This window comes from Brachionichthys hirsutus, chromosome 7 (genome assembly GCF_040956055.1).
Source record: "Brachionichthys hirsutus isolate HB-005 chromosome 7, CSIRO-AGI_Bhir_v1, whole genome shotgun sequence".
NCBI classification, from domain to species: domain Eukaryota; kingdom Metazoa; phylum Chordata; class Actinopteri; order Lophiiformes; family Brachionichthyidae; genus Brachionichthys; species Brachionichthys hirsutus.
The window spans coordinates 14066813-14090332 of NC_090903.1; the positions used below are offsets into that span (position 1 = coordinate 14066813).

The 23520-nt window shown below is 48.3% G+C and overlaps 1 protein-coding gene across 1 annotated transcript in view; it reads right to left on the reverse strand.

Annotated features, from left to right (window-relative positions):
- The window catches only part of ltbp1 (latent transforming growth factor beta binding protein 1), a 30286-nt gene extending 7227 nt beyond the window's left edge, over positions 1-23059 (reverse strand). The window contains exons 1-11 of the mRNA XM_068741425.1: positions 22710-23059; positions 20357-20427; positions 17383-17695; positions 16535-16680; positions 11218-11391; positions 6760-6966; positions 6376-6677; positions 5746-5848; positions 5122-5181; positions 2970-3092; positions 789-956 (exon numbers count right to left, since the gene is read on the reverse strand). Of these exons, the coding sequence (XP_068597526.1) occupies positions 789-956; positions 2970-3092; positions 5122-5181; positions 5746-5848; positions 6376-6677; positions 6760-6966; positions 11218-11391; positions 16535-16680; positions 17383-17695; positions 20357-20427; positions 22710-23014 (1972 nt within the window). The 5' untranslated portion in view covers positions 23015-23059. The remainder of the gene's footprint in view (positions 1-788; positions 957-2969; positions 3093-5121; positions 5182-5745; positions 5849-6375; positions 6678-6759; positions 6967-11217; positions 11392-16534; positions 16681-17382; positions 17696-20356; positions 20428-22709) is intronic.
- Between the last annotated feature and the right edge of the window lie 461 nt (positions 23060-23520).

The window sequence follows — 23520 nt, forward strand, 5'->3', positions numbered from 1 at the left end:
TGAGAGGCTGACAAGGAGCTCCTTTCTTCAGGAACATAAACGCTTCAAACAGGAAACACTAACAGACAACACAGATCTGGCACATATTTTTGCAGCTCAGCACTTTTTTACACCAAAACCTGCCGTAGTCCTTACGAGTAGCTCACTGAGGCGGTTAAAACGGGAAACGTTACCAACTTTCCAGGTATTTCTGAACGTTTGTCTGCCGGCTGTCTTTTGGAGATGTGGGGTATGGTAAAAACAAAACAGTCCATTAGATTTTGTAGGTGATTGCAGGATAGTGGGAATTACAGGTTTCTTGTTTCTAAAAAATAACTTTTCTTGCTGTCTGATTTGTTGGATTCTGCGGATGACAGAAAGGAAGATTGCAGCTACACTGCCCCCTACTGTTTCCTGTGGTACTGCTCTGTTCCTTCCTTCTAATCTTCTTTTTCTTGTCCCGTGAGGGGTCCCCACAGCAACCCAACGTTCTCCACTTCACCCTGTCCTTTGCATCGTCCTCCCCAACACCAGCCTCTCATGTCTTCCCTCACTACGTCCATGTATCTTCTCCTGGGTCCATCCACGCTCACACACTTCCTTTATAACCTCGATACATCCACAAGAGGGCAGGGAAGAGTCAAAAGTGACCGCTCTATTTATTCATGTCCGTAGTTATTTGTTTGACTTCTAATATGGCGACACCGCCCTCCGTCCTGTTTAAGAATAAAATGTCTTGGGGACACACAAAAAAAACTTTGGTTCTCATTGAGACAGGATAAAAGTCTGTTGTAGGTGGGGGGCCTTACCTGTTCCTGGAGGGGGACATTTGTCACAACGGGGGCCCCAGGCTTTGCCCACGCTGCAGCAGCAGAGCTGTTTGCTTAGCTGGGCAGACACTGGGTGCAAACACTGTCTCCCTGAGCTGACCAAACGGAAGCAAGCCCCCTTCTCCTCTTGGATGGCAGGCGTGTTGGCTGAAGAGGAGCGCAGGAGGAAGGCAAAGAGAAGGAGGGTGGAGGCGTAGGAAGTGGTGCAGGAGACGCATACATGTAGGAAAGAAAGGACAGAGAATGGAAATAAAGAGGTCCCCTTCACCAAAGCAAAAATAAAATACACTGAAAAATCCAAAATTAACAGTGAGTAATGGACAACTACATTTTGTGGCGGCACAAACGACTACATTTAAACAATTGAAGCAGAAAAAAAAAAAACACATTCTAGAAAGACAGAGTTGAAAAACATGAAGAAAAAAAAAATCCTTTTCATGCCAGTAAGTCATGCACTATTGAAGTCAGGGGTTGGCTCAGATGAAAGCATGCAGGATAGTTCAGCTCAGTTTGTGTTCTTATGGTCTAATTGTATAAAACAGCGTCCACACAGAAGGCCAACTGGTCAATGTTCTAAGAGAAACCCAGTGAAAAGAACAGCGTTCAGAAACCGCAAACCTCCACCAAGGCTGAGCATTCCCGTCTCCCCATAAACTAGCCTTCCGAGAGCTGCCTCTGTATGAGTGCGATGGTATCAATCCCGGCGATTGGAGGAATCACTGCACACCCGGAAGTGGTCAAACGTTTTAATTTCCATTACAAACTGTAGGTTTTAGATTTCTGTCTGAGGTTTAGCTTTATGAGGTTTTGCCAGGAGCGTTTCCGGGTAAGACGTTGCCCCGGTTTTAAGTTCTAATGCATGTGCTAGTCAAAACAAGCCAGGTGAGTTGGTTCGGGCAACTGGTTAGACTGAGCGTCTCCTTTTGGAGGTTTTCCTGGGACGGCCAAGTGAAAAGAGAACTCGGCGGAGGGATACCTGTACCTCTCCATACCTCGGAACACTTTGGGATGCCCCAGAAGGAGCTGGGAAATCTGGACTACCCTGCTGAGTAGCCTGCGGTCACCACAGCGCAACAACGACCAAGCAAAAGAAATGGACTGTTGGAAGGAACTTTAATAATACCCTTCGCTTTCTCTACATTTAAGTTCAGTATAGATGAAACAAGATCCAGATCTGGGAGATTATAATAAAAATAAAAATATATGTATTAGTCAAGAATTCATAGCTTAGATCAATGCACTACAACCTAGACCTGGAGAAGTGGCAGAATTTGCAGCAAAGTCACAATACAAAGGGGGCCTGACAGGAGGATAGTATCATCGTATCACTATGAGCCTTAGGCTCTGTCCAAGGTTTCTGCCTGTTAAAGGGAAGGTTTTCCTTGCCTCCGTTGCCGAAGTGCTTGCTCTTGTGGGTCAAGTTGGGTTCTGAATTCCCAGCTACTCCTGTCAAGCGCCTTGAGATAACTTTCTGTTGTGATCTGGCGCTACATAAATAAAATTGAATTGAATTGAACTGGGATCCGTCCATATGCACAGCTGTTGGAAGTTAACACGGACAAAAATGAATTAGTCATGTGCTGAGCCCTTTGGATTAAGCAGCGGTGGTGATGAATGGACACTGGGTTTTCGTTAACCGAGATAAATGAGACGTAAACGGCGACCTCTCAACCCTTCTAGCCTACCATGGACACACAGAGACACGTGAACTCGCAAAAGAAGCCGCAGCGCTGCACAACCAGGGGAACGTGAACAGTTGATGGTGTGTCTGTTCAGCCATTTGTCTCTTCCTCCTCTCCGTGCTTCTTCTTTGGCAGGAAAGTCGAGATGTATTGTGTTTGGCTACTCCGTGCCTTGCGGTGCGTGCCTGAGGGATCTGATTATAAAATTCCTTTATCCATGCGTGGCATTCGTATGCACGTCATAAACTACGCACTGTACCGGCATTCCTAGCAGCCTTGCATATGCTAATGTCGAGCAGGTAGAAATAACACCCTATTGTATACTGCTCATGCCTCTATCAACACATACAGGTTTGCACATCAGTAACCAGCATGCAAATGTACTGGACTGTCTGACTGTTGATGTTTTGGTGATCATAAGGGAGAAAGCATTGGGAGAAAGGAACTACGATAGATGATGCAAGACTGGTCGACTTACATATACATGTGGTGAGCGTGGGGTCGGGCACATAGCCGGGTTTACACATGCACCTGTAGCTGCCGATGGTGTTCAGGCAGTTTCCGTTGGGACACACACCATGTAGTAGGCACTCATCTAAATCTGGGATCAACCATAAAAAAAAAAAGACAGAAACATCAATCCAGGCATTTCATCAACATTATTTCAGGAAAAAAGGGAAAAGCTTAGGAAGCATGTTGAGTTGGACAAGGAGAGGAATACAATGTAAGTGGTTTGTGGTATCAGTCAAGATGTTCAACAATAAAGTCTGCAGGAACAATATTTTCAAGTGAATACATGTGTAGATTGTAACAAGTAAAATATACTTGGTAAGACAATAGAAAACAAACAATTTAAATTGTTTAAACCATTAATTTGTCAAATTTCAGGTCAATGAAGTGGCAATTTTTAGTGTACTTTCAGATAAATGGAGTCAACAAATGAATTTAAAAGAAAATGATTTAATACTTTTAACATGTACAGTGTACCCTAACCCTAACCCTTTATTAGTTTGTGGTTGTCGGTTGTTAATGTGCCAAAACATTCAAATCAAGATTTGTTCCAAATCTCCAAGTCTCACATCAGTCACAAATTTGAGTCCCCAAAAGGCACCTCAGAATGATTCATCCTTTAAGCACCACGTCAGAAATGTAACGACCAACGTTAAGCTATTTCTGTCTGGGCCTATATACTTTGATTTATTGATACTAACAGTCCTGGAGCTGCATTGCTAGCATGTCAAACGTTTCAGAATATGAGTAGAGAGTCCGCCAAGAAGGTCATGAATCATTGTCCGATCCCTGCTCACTTTTTTTTCTTCTTCAAAGTACACTGTGAAATTTGTCACGTTTTGAGGACTGAAATGCTTTTGATGAGGACACAATTGGCCTTCATCGCAGACTGTGACTCACAGAAACCAGAAAGTGAGAATTTACACTCAAACTAGACTGAAGCAGAAAAGTAAAATCAAATTGATATTTCTCAAGTATTAATTAATTTAACGCATAAACTGTTGCCCCCCCCCCCCTCCCTCCTTCAAATATTTTTTTTTTTATTTGAGCCAACCACAAATATTCAGCATCGTCATCAGAATGGCTGAACCATTCACAGCTGCGTGAGACAGAAATGTCATATCTCATCACTGTTGCTACGTCATTTTTTAAACCGTTTGATGTTTGACTGGTGCTCCTTAATTATATCATCTGGTTGCACTTAATCTGCTACGAGTGGAAAATTAAATTAGCCTGGAGTGCCACCGACTGTTTATCTCCTGAGGCGCTCGGCCTTTCATTGAGCACATGAGCATGATGGATCATTTAGCGCCAAAGCCAAACACCACAGCGCCGCTGTGGGCACGTTTTGGTTCGAGGCCAAGCGAAACAGGAGAGCCCATTCCGTTGGAGGGGGCAGCAGAAATGCAGCAGTCAAAACCGCCAATATTACAAATGTAGCATCTACGGGTCCACCGTCCCGCCCGGTTCACCGCTCTGGGACAGGTTCACCCAGGCGATTCCGACCCTGAGCGTTGATGTTTTAGGTCGGAGGTCAACGGCCGCCATGTTATTTTCAGTGCTAGACTTACAGCACGAGGCATGGCAGCTGTTCTTTGCTGATCCGTTTAAAACCTCCTCCCTTAAGGGAAGTGGCCTTGTGGGTAACCTGTGTGTGACGTAACCTTCGCGGGTCTGTTGTGGGAGGCGTGTCAGCACCGTTACCTTGCTGCAGTCACAAAGAGGTGTGGTTAAGCCACTTTAATTAGCCAGGAAGTGAGGTCACACCATAACTGTTACTGAAAGACCAGAGCTATAAAGTCCCTGTTTGTGCGTCATTGCTGCAGTGCCTTTTTGATTCCTTCAGCATGAGTTGATTCAGGCTGTGAGTAGCTAGTTACTAGCTAAAAGCTAAGCTAAAGTAGCTCAAACTAGCCTAAAACATCCTAACTATAGTCTGGAGTGCAGCTGAAAAGGTAGCATATGGAACCGTCACATTTAAAATTGAACCTCCTCATGACACAACCACATTAACATGGTTTACCATCTGGGGATCATGCGTGTCTGCCCCGGATTTGGATGAAGTCTACCTCATAATTGTTGCGGCTGGCAGCGCTGGAATCAAGAGTAAAAGCTCTTACCTTGGCAATGAGAGCTGTTGATTCTCTTGTAGCCCTGAGGACAGTCGATCAGAGGGATAGCTACAGAAGAGAGGGAAGCAACAAACCTGTTAGAAGCTCCATTTAGTCATTAAATTAATGACTAATTAATGATTAATTAATGCATAGTATTTGTTTTAGAGCCAAAAAAATGTCAGCCAACAATCTGGAATCAAATGGCTTTCTGTCGCCGAGGCTGATCTGTACTCTTGGTTCTATAATAGCCTTTATTTCTTCCAACAGTGAGGTTATGTTTTTACTGGTGTCGGTTGAATTGGATTCCCATGCAACCTGGTGGAAGGATGGAGCATGCAACGCTTACATTAAGGTGCTGATAAGCCACATAACAGTCAGACAGATCCAGGAATTAGTTTTCATTGTCTTAAACGTTGGGAAGTTGGACAGTAATGATGCAAAATCTCTCAGAACTTCACGGAGGGATGGGGCATCATCCGGCTCCTGAACTTGTCGTATGCTTTTCCTTTATATTGCAAGACTGAATAGTCTTTAGCACTTTCAGTAATACGTCTTCCATGCATTCCAGCTGAAGTAGTATCTAAGTCCATCTTTATCAGTTCAGTTTTATTCGAGTAAACTAAAGCTTACATGTTTTCTTTGGACATTTCTGGCATTTGTGGAAACCCCAGGACGTCCCAACGGTCCCACAGCACTGTTCCTGCTTTGTGAGACCGGGAAGCGCTTTCCCACACTGAAACAAACAGATTGCAATTAAACAGAGAGGGGGAGAAAGAAACGGCTGGAAGGGGGGGGGGGGGGGGGGGAATGATCATTTCTACTTAAATACACATCCTGTTTTGTCTTCTGTCCATGTCCCCTTTAATGTCACACACAAACATCCCCCGCTCAATCAGGTGATAACACGCGTTGATAAGAAAACTGATTATCCCTTATCGCTATGGCAACAATTGCTTTGGGAAATGTGAACCTGTGATGGGGCGACTAATGATTTATGAACATTTCTGAAACTCAGTTTGATCAGTGAGACCCTTCATGTCCACATCAGTACCAATCATTGGGCTCTTTGTCGTAGTCTGTTGTTATAGTTAAGGTATGATGACATTGCGTTTCTCTATTCAAGAGGCTTGACTGTTTCACATTATTTTCTGAAATGCACGGGAAAAACCGAACCAACATGGAACTTGCTGTCTGCATAAAACCAAATGCCGCATGTCATCCGTTGGGCGCGACCAACACTAAACCCCCTGAACGGCCCACCTGACTTCCTGCGGTCTCCTGGAAGCAGCGACCCAGTGTGTTCTTGGTAGCGACAGGCTGGTACTGGGACACCTGGTAGCTGTGCTGGTTGGGGTAAACTACGTTGTATCCATGGTGCTGGATCTTCTGGCTGCTCTCTGTGTGCTGGTAGGTGTAGCTGGAGGATGAGGAGGAGCCCGAGTGGGAGCCCTTCAGCTGGTGCCCGTTGTTGTGGTAATTGTCCAGCTGAGACACCTGGTGGACCTGGACGGACGCTTCCGGGGGATGCTTGATGTGGATGTTGACAATGCTGGGGTTGTACACTTGGAGACAGACGGAACAGAAAGCGGTTACACAACTACAATCCGGGGATTGAGCCGTGCTCCCGGGGTCAGATGAACTCACCAGGACTCTGGCGGTTGCTGTAGGTCAGAGGCAGCGTATGTGTGGAGTGGACCTGAGTTTGGCTGTAGGAGCCCGACGTCTGCTGGTGCCGTCTGTGTCCATTCTGGATGGGCATCTGGCAGAACTTTCCAGTGAAGGTGGGAGGACACTGACACTTGTCCCGGGCGCTGCACTTGCCGCCATTTATACACGGCAGATGACAAACAACTGAGAAGAGAGAGAAAAAACTATGAGGCAACTACGGGGACTATATCGGTAGAAGGACGCTGAGGATGGAACTGCCAGAGAACAGGACTAGAGGTCGACCCAGGAGAAGATGCACAGATGGAGTGAGGGAGGACATGAGAGGGGCTGGTGTTGGGGAGGACGATGCAAAGGACCGGGTGAAGTGGAGAAAGTTGATTTGCTGTGGCGACTCCTGATGGGACAAGCCTAAAGAAGAAGAAGAAGCTCCTGGTCTTGATGATAAGGAGACTTTCCTTAATCTCAAACATGGTGGAGATGTGTCACACGTCTTTTGGACTATGTTGTTGCATATATAAATATCCATATAAGAGCACATAATGGAAATCTGGTGAGCATGCAGGACAGAGGTCTGTGTAAACGGTAGCTCGGCAAAGGAGATCACGTTTTCAGCCGTGACTGCAGGTCTGTTCGCTTTCAGTAGGATTACACAGAAACTACAGGATTGGACTTGAAGCAGGAAGGAGTCCGGTAAATTAAAGGGACTGAGCCAGCAGCTTAAAAAAACAAAAAACATTTTACTTTACCACAGCTGGGTCGGGAATTGTCCAATATATTCCCAAATTAGGCAAAAAACGACTGAATGTATTCCCGTGAAAGTCGTTGGAGGGAAAGCTGAGCAGACGTGTCGGATCGTCTGGCCTTGGCGGTAGTCGGCGCTCTGCTGAGAGGCGCTCAGGTCTTCTTGTGTTTAGACGTGTTACATGATCGTCGGCCTGCTCAGGGTGTTTAATTTTGAGAACTGACCACACGATGCTCTGTCTGTGCCGGACTTCCTGCTCTATGCAGTTCGGCGCAGCGTCCATCAGAAATAGGCCACCAGACATTGTTGCTACGATGAGCCCTAAAGTTCTGAGTGTGTGTTGGAGAAACCACCGCACCAAGGTGCCTAATCGTTATTATATATAGACCTGGACAAGAGAATTTGCAGGTAGTCGTCGATTTACGACCACAAAAACACCTTGTAAACAACCACAACAACAACAGAGCTGTACGGTCGTAAAGTCGAACTGTCACAAGTCCCCTGGGTCGTAAGTCGACGACCCCCTGTGCATTGTCCACCGTTTAAAAAGAGAGGAAGCCAGTGCGCCATAGATAATCAGTTTTAAAACTACCAACAGTATATTTTAAGTGCACCATGAGCTTTTTTTCCACCAGTGACTGAACCTGCAGTTCAGTTCACATGCAGTTTAGGCTACAGTGGAAGAAATCAGAAGATTTAAAAAAACAGCCCAGCAGTCATACATTTAAACCCCGAGTGAAATGCGAGTCCTAAAAGACCCGTAAAACGCTTGAAACTTCAGTGGAGATGCATCCAGTCTGGCTCGCAGACAGTCAGACAGATGGATGACAAACTGGGCTGCTATCCCAGGGAGCATTTTTCAGCTGATTAGCTGGTGAAAGGCCCCGAGGCCTCTAATATATAACCAGACAACATTCGGTTCAACAGAAAGTGCGACGATAACAGTAATAAATGCTCCATATAGCAAGACTGTGGAAAAATTCCAACATTTCCGAGCTATTTAAATCCCTTTCCAAGCCGTATCTCATCTGTACTTTGTGTCTTTGTTAATTAACCAAAGTACTATCTTGGGTTGTGGCGTGTGCGAGTTGAAAAGACACCGCCCCTTCCTTCCATTATATCCTGATTTAACACTCCCCCATCGCCGCCTCTCCGATCAGGCCAGTGTGATAAACAAGACAAGTGTGATTTATTCCGTCTCAGTTCCTTGAGTTCGGTCTGGACTGCAAATGAGCTTCCAGCTTCACGACTCCTTGGCTCAGGCTGGTCCTCCAGCACAGACGAGAAAGACAGGCGAAGGGAGGGAGGAAAGATCGAGGGCGAGGGGAGGAGTTAAGCGAGCCTGGACAAGCACATGGGACGCAAAGTCTATTTCCCTGCTGTCAATCAGATCAAGGTGCAACCGTGGACGGTTGAAGTTAACCCATTCCTCTGACACCTGCTAGTCATAGCCGTAGCACTAGCGCCGCTAACGAAACCAGGCTAGCCCGTGCCTGGACGCTATCAGGGAAGCGTCCATAGCACAAAAAAACACAGCACAGCCATTTGTTTGGCTTCTGCTTTTCTTCTGGTGATTTAAAAAAAAGTCCAGTCTCATATGCGGCCTTCTGGCGATACGCTCAACTGAAAGATTGCTTCTCAATTTTTATTACGTGGTTTTTAACTTTTGATTGAACGTCGTCAATGCCGAAGGAGCTCGAGAGCTATGGGAAGGTTGACCTTGATGCCAAGGTCAAGCCGCTGTTGAATCTCAGAGAATGATTAGCGGAACGTGTAAAGGCCGAGAGAGCGTATTACACAGAATGCAACACACTCCTTTAATTTCACTTCCAGACCCCCCCGTGTAAAGCCTTACATCTGGCATTGTCCCTGGACATCCAGGTTTTGAGGAGGAAAAATAATATTGCTAAGGAGCTCGATTTTCCACAAAACATTTAAAGCCCAACCAGAATTGTTGTGTCTTAATACGCGTCTGGTGCAGCTCTCTTTGTCTGCTGGAATTCAAACATCCCCCGAAGCGCCCCCCCCCCCCCCCTGTTTTATAATACTCAGCCACCTGCGACCGATGATCCCATTGGCCGGCTGCGGGAAGTAAACATCGTCTCCACAGATAACCTCCAGACCTGTCAGGTTTCCGCTTTGATGTGGTGATGAGGTAATGATTTCATTTACATGCATCTTTTAATGTAACTTTACTAATTTATTCACGTTGTAGCATTCCTGGTTGTCCTACTAAAGACTTGCTGCTCGATCCGACTTGGAAAAAGTCCATCCAAGACCCCTTTCTCTGAATCCATTCCACTTTAATGGGTTATTCCACGCCACATTTCACAACTCCCCAGACAAATAATCCTGCTAACAGACACACAAACACATTTTCTTTGGTCTGTGGCTCAAAGTCTTATTTAATCTTAGCAAAATTTGATCTAAGAAACCGAATGTAAGCGTCGCTGAAGTCCCCTGCAGCAGGAAACGGAAGGGAAGCGTCCCCACAGGTCATCCAGAGGCGAGACGCTGGCTTTTCTCCCTCTTTTGAGTTGAAGTTGTTCTAATTTGTTCGGCAGAGTACGGCAGGAATTCCTCTTGCTCTGTCTTCCCATGTTTTTGCATGCGTCAGCGCCGAAGACACCGATCTGCTGCTTGTAAGGACCGGGACAGGTCGAGACACGGTCCAGCCGGGTCTGTGCAGCACATTAGAGGACGCCCACGCCACGTGCTCCATTACACAGAGGCCGTCTCACGTTACCGTATTAATCAGGGTCTGACTCCTACGACTAAAATACAGAGGCTGCGATTTAAACGGAACGTTCTCAAAACGGCTTTTGTCGAGCAGCGGCTGAATATTTGAGTCTTTTAATATATTTGTCAAGAAAGCTGTCAAAGTTGAATGAGAATAGAAATGTCAATTAAGTTTGTTCCACCTTTGTTCCCTTCTTGTCATGGCGGTGGCGTCGATGGCGTCGACCATTCGATGCTGAGCGTCGGCCAAACACCAAACTGATACATCTAGCGTTTAAACAACAAAAAGCTCCGTTGTTTATTTTACTTTTTACACATTCGTCTTAATGAAGACCCTTCGGTGAAGAAATACAGCGTTCCCGCCAGATATGGCTGGGGAGGGGGGGGGGGGGGGGGTAAGTGTAGCTGCAATTCAAAATGGGCACAACAAATGTGCACAAAATCAACGAAGAAGAGGACAAAAAGTGAACATAAAGGTGAACGTCTTGATGCTCCTACATCGTCACCTCTGTTTGTGCGTCTTTGTCATTTTTAGGCTAACATCTGTATTGTAACATCTGCTTGCCTTTTCGCTGCCATCTAGTGGATGCACTGATGCCAACGTTAAAAAAAAAAAAAAAGCCACAAGGAAGCAAACACTGACTGGCAAACCGTTTAAAATGGACCCATCTATTATTTTACATTTGCCACAGCACGGTTTGTAATCAAACAGTCAAACTGGATTCACACTGATCAATAGATCCACTGTTGATTTGAAATGCTTGACTCAGCCTCACAGATCAACATAAAGATTCAATTGTTTTAAACGTATGATGAAAGAAAAATGACTCCCATATTTCTTCTGCTTTGTGTCAACAAACAGATTTTCTATCCGCAGTGCTAACATCACAGCTAGTATTACCACCTGTGTGTGTGTGTGTGTGTGTGTGTGTGTGTGTGTCCTGATCACTTACCTACTCTGAAGTTGGGCGCCGTCAGCGTGTCTGTTGCGCGGCCATTCTCGCTGATGATGGTGGTGGTGTTCCCCAGCTTGCAGTTGTTGTGACATCTGCCTCCGATGCAGGTTAATTTGCAGATGGTTGGCGTGAAGACCACCTTGATCCGTCCCGTATTGTTTCCCAGCGCTGCTGAAAAAAGAGCGCAACCCAGGAGGAGGGGGATGGAGAACAGATGAGCGGCGAGTCTTTCATCCATTGTAAAAATCACTTTCAAGTCCGACTGGTGAGGCTCCAGTCAAAACAAAAAAAATATCTACTGTATAATTTGCAATTTTGAAAAACTTGTGGCGTCTCGTCCCTGCGCTTCGACTACCGCTCTCTGTTCCTCCGCCTCTCGCACTGCTCCTAAATCCAGTGGCGCCTCTGAAACGTGAGCAGGAATAAAGACGAAAAAGAAAGAAAAAGAAAAACCTGGAAGAGAGAGAACTCAGCAAACAAAACTCTGGGATGCGATCCAATTCTTCATTATAAGTCTCTCAGAGGTGGATACCGGGCGAGATCTATTCCAAAACAGACAAATAGCGGGCATGCCACCTTCAGCCGCGCTGCCTGCTTTTCCTACTCTCCGGTTTTCTTATTTATTGTAATTATTTGGGTCTTAATATTGAAGTTCACAAAACCTTTCCTCAAAACTTTAACACATCAAATGAAGATAAATCCTTCGCTTGGCTCAGAGTCCAGGCAAAGAACAGAAGCTCATCTGAACCGACTCCCTGCTGAATTCTTCCACACCTTCAAAAAAGTCAGCCCTGATACAGACTGACAGGAAGAGAGCAATCTCTTCCAGGTAAACTACATCCGAGTGCACGCTCTTTCTAGCCACAGTACAAAAAAAACTTCATTTTATACAATAAAAGGGTTTAGAAGGGGACCAATAGATTTTCTTTGTCTAAAAATTGCTTGTGTCGACATGGAACTCGGGTTTTCTGATGGTTCTCTTTATGTGACGTTTGATCGCGACGCCTTCATCCACCTAATCCCATTTCCTCTTGACGCTCTAGACAAAGGCGCATAGATTAGGGCGACATCTAGAACGGCTCGGTTGGGGCAGCAGGACTGCAGGATTGTTGGGGACGCTGGAGGCGAGGTCATCCACCAAACAAAAGCCTCTGGGTGAGCGACAGACGCCCTGCACCCTCATCAACTACATGTTCACCGGCTCAGATTAAGGATGGAGAGATCCTCCTGCTGTACGTCTGGTGCCAATCATCCACCGCCGAGGCAGCAAGGACCACCATCCACGAGAGACTCACCAATCCCAAAACGGTAAAAACTCATCCGGTACAACACAGAGTCCTGTGAACCTCATATCCCAGAAGGAAACCCCAGTAGAAACCTGTAGAGTTGGTTGAATGAGCGTCCAAGTCCACGAGGAGGAGGATTACTACTGGAATCTCTGCTGCTGGAGGGCACACTAGGTGACTTAACCCCTTGAGGGTGTACCTTCCATTTGCCGAGGGCCACTGTAGCCTTCTCCTCTATAGGTCTTTTCTACTTGATTGGACTTCTCTCCATCTCTTAATGACTCTTCCCTGTGTGGTAGTTCTTCGCGTCTCTTTGCCAGTTCCAAACCCCTGTCTCCAGTCCTCCGTGTGAATATCAGCTGTTCACACTGGAGTGCAGACGTGGAGCGAAGCCAAGCAGCCAGAGGAATGTTTTATAAACCTGAGAGGCAGGAGAAACCGCTGGATAAGACGTCCCGCGCTACCTAAACATTTGCTAATAGGTGCAAAAATGACCTATTAAAGAGAGACCTAATATGATGTAGCGGTTGCAACCAAATGCCAATGGAAATGTGGTTGGACAATTGCTCGCGGAACCCTATTTGGATCTCCAAGAATTGAAGCCTAAACATGGTCGTCGTCCCCCGTCGCCCCCCCATCCCCAAGTGCTCTTTGGTGGAAAGATTATTTTCACAAAGAAACATGAAGGAAAACGGAACTGGGAGAGTGAAAGTCAAGAGTCAAATGCAAAACGGATCCCGAACAACGAGCCGGAAGCGATTTCATTAATTATTAATAATGCAAAGCAGAGTTTTATTTACATCGGCAGAGGCTGCGTGTACGTCCGGCAGAAGCCAGAAACCAGAACCTTCTTATCCCACCGCTAGTCAAACAACTTCAGGACTAGGGATGGGGTGTTTGTTCAGTGGACCCAGAGCTTAGATGGGTCCCCTTTGTTTCAGCACATTTCCTGGTCTTTCTGGGCTCCTGTTTTTGGCTTCAGCAGCGGCAGCACGTTTCTATATCCTCGGAAAGCGTCCGTCCTCCTTTCCGCCTCCCGGCTCCGTCTGCGTCAGTGAGCGCACATTGATCGCAGACTCATTCGGGGGGGGGGGGCGTCTCAGACACAACACAGACATCAATCGAGCTGAAGCACAAAAAGGTTCAACGCCTTACTGCTGCTTCCCACCGGGCAGCAGGAAGGAGTTCAGTCCTCGTGCGGGACAGGAAGTGTGGAGGCCTCAGAGGTAAAGTCACGCCAGACTCCCTGGTCTGACTGACTGAGAACACATTTTAGGGTAATTCCACTGCTTTCACACCTCAAAGCTCTTCATGTTCCTGCAGAGAATTCCCGAACCGCCGCCCTCTGCTCCGGATTGAAGCTCATTTGCCTTTCTGGCTCAGTCTGGTGACAGAATCTCCCGAATGCATCCTGCGGTCGTGACGTTTTCTGTCCCACGCCAAAGGAATGGCTGAGCATCAAAATGTGTTCATACAAGCTGCACATTAACAAAAAAACATGTGCAACTCTACATTAGTCGACCACTTTGGTGGCGGCGTAATCGCTCCATCATTAACCCTTCGTGGCTTTGCTTGACTCCTGGGGGACACCAACGTCACAAGTTGGTCCTGGACTAAAGCCGCACTTCATATTTACAAGGGTTGCTGCTGTTAAGTTGCTATTTCCACTCTCCTTGACCTTTACAACGAGGCGCAGTCGTTCTATTTTCTGATTGCACACCATGATGTCAGCCCTATTTAATCTTTGTGGGGATGGTTCGGTTCTCCCGTCTGCCCCGAGGCTCAATCAGCGCCACAGCAAATGCGACTCGTTTGAGGGCACTTTGACGGAGTCGAGGGGAGACGGGGAATGACTTTCCCAGATGTGGCACCAGAGCCAGGTGCTGACAGGCCGTCTGTCCCGCGGTGCGGGGCTCGCAGAGAGGCTTGCAGGCTTCCTGTAGGAGAAGTGGAGCAGTGCCTCCATGCAGGGTGAAAACCCAACTGTGGTATTCCCATTAATCTGGACTCGCTGCTGTTTGCAGACAGAATGATTGTGAGTGGTACGCGATGAAGGGAAGGCCTGTTTGTGCTGCGTACGATGTCAACACCGGAGACGGGCATGAAATATCGTTTACAGATCAATGACGCAGGCATTATCGATTTCAAGAGAATCTTTTAGAGAACCTTTGTACCCGTTAAATCGGCTTCCATGAACCTTAAACTCTCGTTCATTATTATGAGTAATAAAAGTAATGCAAGTTCATTTTTCAGAATATTCAAATCAATTTGGGGGAATCTTGTCATTCCTGAGCCAAGAAGGTGCGTCCGCCGTTCAAAGGGGATTTTCGTCCGTTTACGCCAGAATCGCGTCATGCGTAGTTCAAAATGTGACCTAAAATTATGGCTATGCGGCACGGTGGTGTAGTGGTTAGCGCCGTCGCCTCACAGCAAGACGGTCCCGGGTTTGAATCCCATCTGTGCAGATTGTATGTTCTCTCCCTGTGTCCCCGTGGATTTCCTCCAGACTCCAAATTGTGCCAATTGTGTCTCTGGGTGGTCCTCCGATGCGCTGGCGACGCGTCCGAGGTGTGCCACGCCTCTCACCCATAGCAAGGTGGGATAGGCGCCAGCCACTCCCGTGATCCGCAAAGCGGAAAAGCAGAAGGGAGACGGATGGAATTCTCAGGCTGCACATTTGCATAGATCCGTTTCATCCTGGTGATCAGTTCATTGATGACCCACAGAATCGTGGAATATTCTTGGATATTCATGGTTTGCATTTCTCTCCCCCCCGAATGGTCATTTCTAAATACCTGAAACTAATTTTCTTCAAAGAAACGCAATGCGCTCTTTACAATGGCGAATCTCATTCAGTTAAAAGCTAAATTACAACAGCGGTCTGGGAAAGACTCGCATCCCTGGTTTGAGTTTGCCGCTGGAGAGGCCGGTGGTGTCTCGTTTGAAGAGGAGCGCTGGTTCAATCCCGAAACCGTCAGACTGTCAGGCCTGGCAGGCCGCCGTGTCTAATGGGGGAAGCCTTGAACTAAGACTAAGGCGTTGCAAATTATTTATTTGGAAGACCGTTTTATTTTATTTCCCTCCACAAATGTGTCAAATGGGACTGACTCTGAAGACTCGGTGGTTGCCTGCGGCCCTCTGTCCCGTTTCGCTCTCTACGTTTGATGTCTGGCCGCTCATCTGGCATTTACAAACTCCTGGCAGGAATTAAAGCGAGCCGAGGACGAGGAGGGTTATTTTGAAACCGGGTCTGCTTCAGTCTGCAGCGCTGCAAAGCCAAGCATCCACGCTGCTCCGTCTGCTGACCTCCCTATTAATATCCCCGTGCCGGTGCGTCCCACTGCAGCCAAACCGAACTCCCAAACGCAGCCCGGCGACGCTACGAAAATACCGACTTCTTCATAAACGGCATGCACATATAAGGAAAGGTAAGACAGGACAGACATTGGAGCTCAGCCTTGACTTTATGACGAGGTAAACCAAGAGCTGGTAAATTACAGCTGATGCTGATCCAAAAACAACTTTTTTTCCCCCCTCTAAATTGCTTTGGCAACTTCGAAATGAAATGCGTCTTATAAAAATGCCACAAGCCGACAGGAAACGAAGCCTCGTGTGGCAGAGCCAGCGGGGAGTTGTGGTGCACGCGGCATCCGTCTGCGCCAGGATATAACGCACAGGGAAGTAATAAATTGTCAACCTCTCTGGGTCTCTGGAAATAGTCTATTCATAATGTTCTGTCGGCAGACACAGGTGTATCGAGTTCGTTCGACCATGGATCTTTTTTTTTTTATGCGGTGATCAAGTAAAAGTGTCGCAAAGGGCAAACGTGCAGCGGCGCAACACAGACTTCACACCACCGGAGTCAAGGGTGACATTTTACGTTTGCATTTATAGAACTAAAAGGAATAGACTCGAGAGCTGATCACTCAGTGACGTGAATTTAAACCAACGGTTGGACGACACATTTTTTTCTTTAATAGACCGAAATGTAAAAAATGAGATATCGATCCGTCGGAGGATTTACTCACCGTGGATGGGGTTGTGTCCCATTTTTAAGGGGATCGGCCGCTCCGGTTGGGACTGGACATGTGTGTGTGTGCGTGTGGTGTGTGCGTGGTAATATTTGGGCTTGATCACATACTGCTGGCCTGGTTGCATAGGCGTGGACTGGATCCTGGAGGGAATGGAGAACAGAATTCAATGTCAAATGGCATATTTCAAAAGGAGTTTTGTTAATCCATTTGTAAAATTTCCTTAAAGTCAAAGAGAATAAAATCGGAACGTCGGAATAAAAAAAAACAAACACCAATCCCTCCATCTCTTCCAGAGTTATGGTGCCAAAGGTTGGCCGGAAAAGTGATTCAGCAGAACATGAAGGTGACCTTTGGTTCTAAAATGCCATCACATCGTCATTTTATGAATATGAATCACCAAAGAACCGAGGAAGCCTGTTGGGTGAGACACGGGAACATCGTCGGACCTGGAATAGAAGTCCAGTCTCTTCTGATTCACCCTTCGAGGGTATGAATCACGACCCGGAGGCATTCCCGGCGTCACGCTCCCGACAGCAGGATGGACGTGAACTCATAAAGAGATATTTACGAACACGCGACGGGACAGTCCAAAAAGCATCCAGCCGTGGTCGTCACTCCGACATGCCTCACCCTCTAAAGGTGGACGTTTTATTCCACGGGACATGCCCCACTCTGTCACCCAAGTAGTTCCACATGTAGTTGAGAAAGATGGTGAAACTTTGGGACCAAACACGGTGAGTTTTTAAGAAAGTTCTTTCATTCTGTATTTGTATTCTTAAATCCTGCTGGTGAGAACGGAGCCTCCTCGGGGCAGGTAATAAAGAGCCGAGCGTGCTACTTACTGTTGCTGGATGTAGTGCGGCTGCACAAGCTGGGGGGGCGACTTGACAGTTAATTTCATCGGGGCCAAGTTACTTGATGAAGGGAGGGCGGAGCCGTAGCCGTTCGGCGCCACTTGCTGAGGTATGGGCCGCCGGGGCACCACATTGTGCCCGCCGGCGTGCCCGTCGACGGGTCCATTCCCAGGCGGGGCCGGATGGGGGTCGGAGCGCACCGTCTTCTGCGCGCACGTCTTCCCACTCGAGCCAGGCTTGCAGACGCAGAGCTGAGGCCTGAGGCACATTCCTCCGTTCTGGCACTGGGGGATGCAATTGGCTGCGGCACAAACACCAGACGGGGCAGGAAGAGAGGAAGGAGAGGCAGACGGAGAATGGAAGTGAGTGATGGCGATGAGTCACGCGGGGAAACGGGGAAACGGACGGCAGCATATGGATGAACTGGAATCAACTCTGAATTGCGAGTTCTTCGCATTGTGCATCTCTGAGTGTCCAGAAACGTCTCGTTTAGAGCTCTGGAGATGCTTCCAGACTTTACTGATGTGGCGTCTCTGCCTGACGACTCATGTCTGTACTACATACACGTCAGATTGATCACATGCGTAAAGCGCCCCCCCCCCCAGGCACCTTCGAAGGGGCACACAGCGTGCTTTCCAGCCTCGTCTTTGGCTCAGCTCCTGGTACTTGCATGGCTGTATGCCGTCCCCCAACTGACTGTCAGTTCTATAAGTAGAACCTTCTTGTTGGGGCTGATGATAGAACCACGTCTGGCATGTACCAAAGATGGCGTGATGTGGTCCGGGACATAGATCTGGTTTTATGTCGACTCATGAGACGGATCAGCGAGAAGATGACGGGCCGCTCGACACATCCTGGAAACTTTTCCAACTGATCAGATTTTCATGGAATGTTGTGCTCTTTGTGCTTTTAATCCCCCCACTGGGAATGAAGGGGGGGTGATATGGGAACAGATTCCATTTAGAACTTTCTTTTCTAGAGCGCAACACAGAAACAATACAACAACAACCAATGCTCGACATGGTGCTGTTTTCTATTTCGTGCTTTTGATCGTTTCTATTTTTTATTTCCATGCTTTGAATTGAGGCTAATTCCTTAACACTCGATGTTGTTATTCTTTATTTTCATACACTTTAAAATAACAACATATTTACACCACCAACAGATAAATGGTCGACAACGACAATCTAAACTGTCCTGACACTAAATACTCTAATATTCGCTGACTGGCCACGGAGAGTTGACCCGATGGAATCATTCCTGATGTCATCGGTGTTTCTCAACCAGCGCCGCTGACGCTAAGTTATGCTAACATTTTGTAATAACCCTGGAGTCGATTTTCCACTTTGGGGTGAAGCCCTTTTTATTTATTTATTTATTTTTGCTTTCTTTTCCAGCGAGAGTAAATACTTTTTTATTTCCCCCACGTCTCTCTGGCCCGGAGCCGAGGCAGCCATCTGGTCCTCCCCCCCCCCCCCCCCCCTGTCCCTTCTCTCAGACTGAGGTCGGCTACAAAGTGACTCCATTCTACGACGAGGGTGACGAACTAAGTGGGGGTAATTTACTCGTTAGCTGGGACAGGAAACAGTGCGATCTCAGTGATGTCTTTGCCCTTTTGATCAAACCTCCCCGGGCCTACACACCCTCCCTGAGGTCCGCCAGGGGACTTTAAACCCCGTAGGCTATGCGGGGCCGTCGTCATGTGGTAAAGATCCAAAGTGAGCAGCAGAAGGCGGAGGCATAACGATTTTCTTTGTGTCGCCGCCGTGATGCAACGCGAAGAAAAGAAAATTGCTCGCTTTACGGGTAACCGCAACAGCCTGTATAAACTCGGGTGCAGCTGGGACGAAGACGAAGGTAGCGGTGGGACGAAGCCGAAGGTAGCGGTGGGACGAAGCCGAAGGTAGCGGTGGGGCGAGACAACATCAAAGTGCACGATATTACACGGCGGCCTCGATGAGAGATCCACGCATCGCCGGCCAACGGAGAAGCTTTCAGACTAAACACTCAACTCGTTCACAATAACACACCAAATCCTCCTTGGATTGACTCCAGCAGCAGATTCATCATTTAGTCAGGAAAGCGATGAACACTCTGCTGGATTATATTCTGCACAATCCCAACTAAGACTCAAAAACAATCAGACGTCCCACACGCCGGGATTCCGTTAAGATTCTTGCGTCAGTGCGGCAAGAAGACGAGACAACGGAACCAAAAAGTCATGCCTTATATAACTGGGCTTTGCCCCAGTGGGTCGTGAGACATGCTAGAAAGGCGACCCCCCCCAGACCCAGTTACCATGGCAATAAAGAGGCATGCTCAGCCCACCATGTGGCCGTTTGCACCGTGTCGGGCGTGTTAAAAAAACAAAAAAACAATCTGTGTACTCCAAGCCAAGGTTTCCCACGCTTGGACAGCGGCGGGACGGGGGGGACGGGGGGACAGGACGGACGGGACGGCTGGAGTGGTGCATATTTCTTATTACGTCATTAAAATTCTGGAGCTATTTCAGTGTTGACTCACTAACTGCTTTCATCTGCCCCCCCCCCCCCCCACACACACACACACACTCATACGGCGGCACGTTAACGTATGGCGAGCCCTGACGGCGATAAATAAAGGGCCACTTCTGCCATGTTTTATGGCCGGGGAACATTCCTGACGCTTTACACATAACGACAAACAGGTTGCCGCTGCATCCGCCGCGGATCTGCAGGAACCTCGTCACGGATCCCGTTAGCGGCTACGGATGTAACCCGAGCTAAATCCGGTGCATTCAGGCGTAACGCGACTGAAGCCGTTGGCCGTAGATCAATCGCACGTGCCCGTTGCGTCCGTACGAGGGACTGACACGCTCCCCGTTGTGCTGGACCCACGCCGGACCCGCCTTGACTGGCCGCGCCGTGTTCATGCGTGACCCGAGATGTGTTGAGCGGTTGAGCGGCGCTCACGGCGGACTTACGCTTGGTGCACCGCGGCAATCCCTGAGCTTTGCTCCATCCGTGACAGCACTGACCGCCGCACACGTTGACCCTGCGAATGAAACACAAGCGTTAAACTCCCAGGATCCCCTTCGCCGCCGACGGCATCGCAGAAGGAGCCCTACCGTAACCGTGGAAACGCAAACAATGCGTGTTCCTGAATAGCAAAACAAACACATTTAACAACCAAGTCTGAGAGAAGACACGTCCGCAACAGATGTGATCAATAGAATCCACAAACACTAATCAATAGATGCTGGTGAATATGGGACACGTTTCTATGACTTCACGAGTAAAGGCTGCCGCGATTGGACAAAGTGATTACAGACTGATCTGAGATCAGATTGAAGCTGAAGCTGATCCAGCTTGGCGTTCATTTTTCAGGAATAAGAATCGAACTCCTAATAAAGGACGGGACGTTGGGCTGAAAGCGACTTGATGACATCAGAATAAATCCAAGCCCGATCGAGGATCCGCGCTACGAGGCTCAACCACGGCGAGGGGACATCTAGGAGAGAAATACGCCGTCTTTAACATCCACGAGGCGCCTTGCATCGACCAGAGGAAGGGACACGGGGTGGACGGGCAGGTGGGCCCGTCCACCCCGTCTCACTATGAATCCAAGGCGCTACTAGTCCAACATGTTGTCCTCGGGGGTTCAGAGGGTTCAGGGGGAGTTACGTCATCATCCAAATGTTCCACCACAGTTATCTGACTTTTGGCACACTTCTGCCAGACTCCGCCGTTTCTCGTCGGATGTTTTCCAGACTTGGAACGCCATCCCGAAACACGGAGCTCATGAAATGTGGTCTGGCCTTGAGCTACTAAGCCTGACTTGGAAGGCAGGAAGGATCTGCGATAGTAGGGGGAGTTGCTGAAGTGCACGTTTATCTGCGCTTGATGGCCTCGTGAAGCCGACCTGGGTCCGAGGAGCTCGGTTTTGTACCAGGAAGCCAACGTCCGCTGAGACTTGGACTGAGACGGGCAGATGGACGCCGAGCCAACCTGGGGAATCGCCACTTCATCGTTATCATCAAGGATGTTGGCTTCTGATGACGGTGAGTCACGACCTCGAGACTCACCAGGGTGCAGATCTATTGCCTAGACATTCGCTACTATTTCCTGGTGGACGGACCAGGCTCCGTTTGAGACAGACAAAAGAAGGATATTAACAAGCTAATAGGGACCAAGTGGGGACAGGAGCTGAAGGGCGGACTATTCTGGATAGAAGAGGACGGACTTTTAAAGAAGTCAAAATCTCTAAAATGACACCAAACACAAACAGACATCGTCCGGAGGGTACAACCCCCCCCCCGCGGCCAACAGCGAGGGTCGCCATGATGTCATTCTACAAGTCGCACACAAACCCAGGGATGCATCATGTCCAACTAATACAGTCAGACAATAGACAAACGGTTTGACCGGTCCGGCGAGGCTGCAAACAGGCGGTCAGCTGCCGTTAGAGTCAGCAGGGCAGCAAACAGGACGTTCGGGTGCTTGAGGACACAAAGGCACGGCTATTCTCTTGGAATTGGGAGGTAATTCAGGACCTCGGGGGGGGTAGGAGGGCGTTTCTATCGTTTTAAACTCGCGCTGTGCAACACGTAAAGACCAAAGAAGGGTTTTTAATCAACCTTTAGAGCAGGCGAGGAAGGTGGAATAAAGGTTAGACCCAAACCATGAAAAAAGTTACCTTCAAAAAATGGCTTCTGAAATTATTTTAATCCCAGAAGAACCCCTACAATTATGGGGGGGGGGGGGGTGGAACCCAAACGATAGGAAGGATTCCCAGGATTCAGGGGCTTATGAACTTCACATAAACTGCTTCATCCTGAAGGGCCGACGATGATGAATGTAAGCCCAATAAAAGGGCAGAATTTGTTTGTAGTAGCAAAAAAAAAAGTATATTCACAACAAACAACTTGATTAATGATTTCAATTTGTATTATAATTTGTTCAATTAAAAATGGACGGTTGGGTCTTCGTGCTTTGTGTCCTTCGAGTCAGAGGAATACATTTATTACCTTTTCAATTCATTAATTTAAAAAAATGTCCAAAAAGGACATTTTTTAGTAGACAGGAAGATTAAAGCATCTGGAAACATGGTCACCCATTTACTGGTGGTTATGTTTGAACCTATGTCCACTGGTTAGAAGGATTAGACAGAACGACTCGAAGGATTCCCATGAAACTTGGTGGGACCAGAACAATACCTGCTAAATTACGGGCCAGACCAGGCAAGATTAGGGATTATCTCTCTCTCCCGTGGAATAACGCAAGGATTAAAAAATAAATCAAATAAAATCATGCACAATCCAAATAAAAGGTTCTTACCCCGACAGCTTCACGGCCTGCTTCTGCTGCGGGACCGGCACAGCTTGGGTCCCCATCCTGCGGTTCCGAACCGGGCCCCCAAATTTCGCAGAGAGCTCCACGTTGTACGTGCGCGGCTGCCCCGCCGCGCCGCGCCGCGTCGAGACGGAGCTGACGCGCACCGCGTCGTCCGCCCCGGCCGGGCCGGGCTGGAGCACGTAGAGCCTCCTGAAGCCGCTCAGCCGCTCCGCGGAGCCGCAGCGCAGCAGCAGAACCAGAGGGAGCAGGAGGCCCCATCCGAACCGGGACATTCCGCCACCGAACATTGCGTCAAGGAAAAACGTTTCTGAGCGACGGGCCGTCCGCGCGTTTCTTTCTGCTCCGCGGAAACTCCTTTAAGAGAAGGAAAAGCGTTTATTCCGGAACATTTTCCTCCCGGGGGGGGTCTCCGACCCGGCGTGGGAATGCGCACAGCTACACGAGAAAAAAGCTTCACTTTGACAACTCTGGAATAAAAGAGGATAAAAGAGAAATGTTCCCCGGGGGGGGGGGGGGGGGGGGCAGAAGTGACGCCGGTCCGTGTTTCTCCAGCGCGGGGGGGGCGGGGGGGGTCTCCGGGCGTCCGCGGCTTCCTCTCGGCAGACTCGGTTCGCAGTCAGGAGGGCTTGAGAAAGTTTCTCTGCTGGAGGTGAGCGGTGTCAGCAGCCAGCCTCTAGACATGACGTCACGGGGGCGGGGGGGGTCCCACGGCGAGGCCCCCACCCTCACAGACCCACCACAACACCCCCTATTCATCCCGCTGTCAGGTTTCTGGAAGTCCATACAGACCACA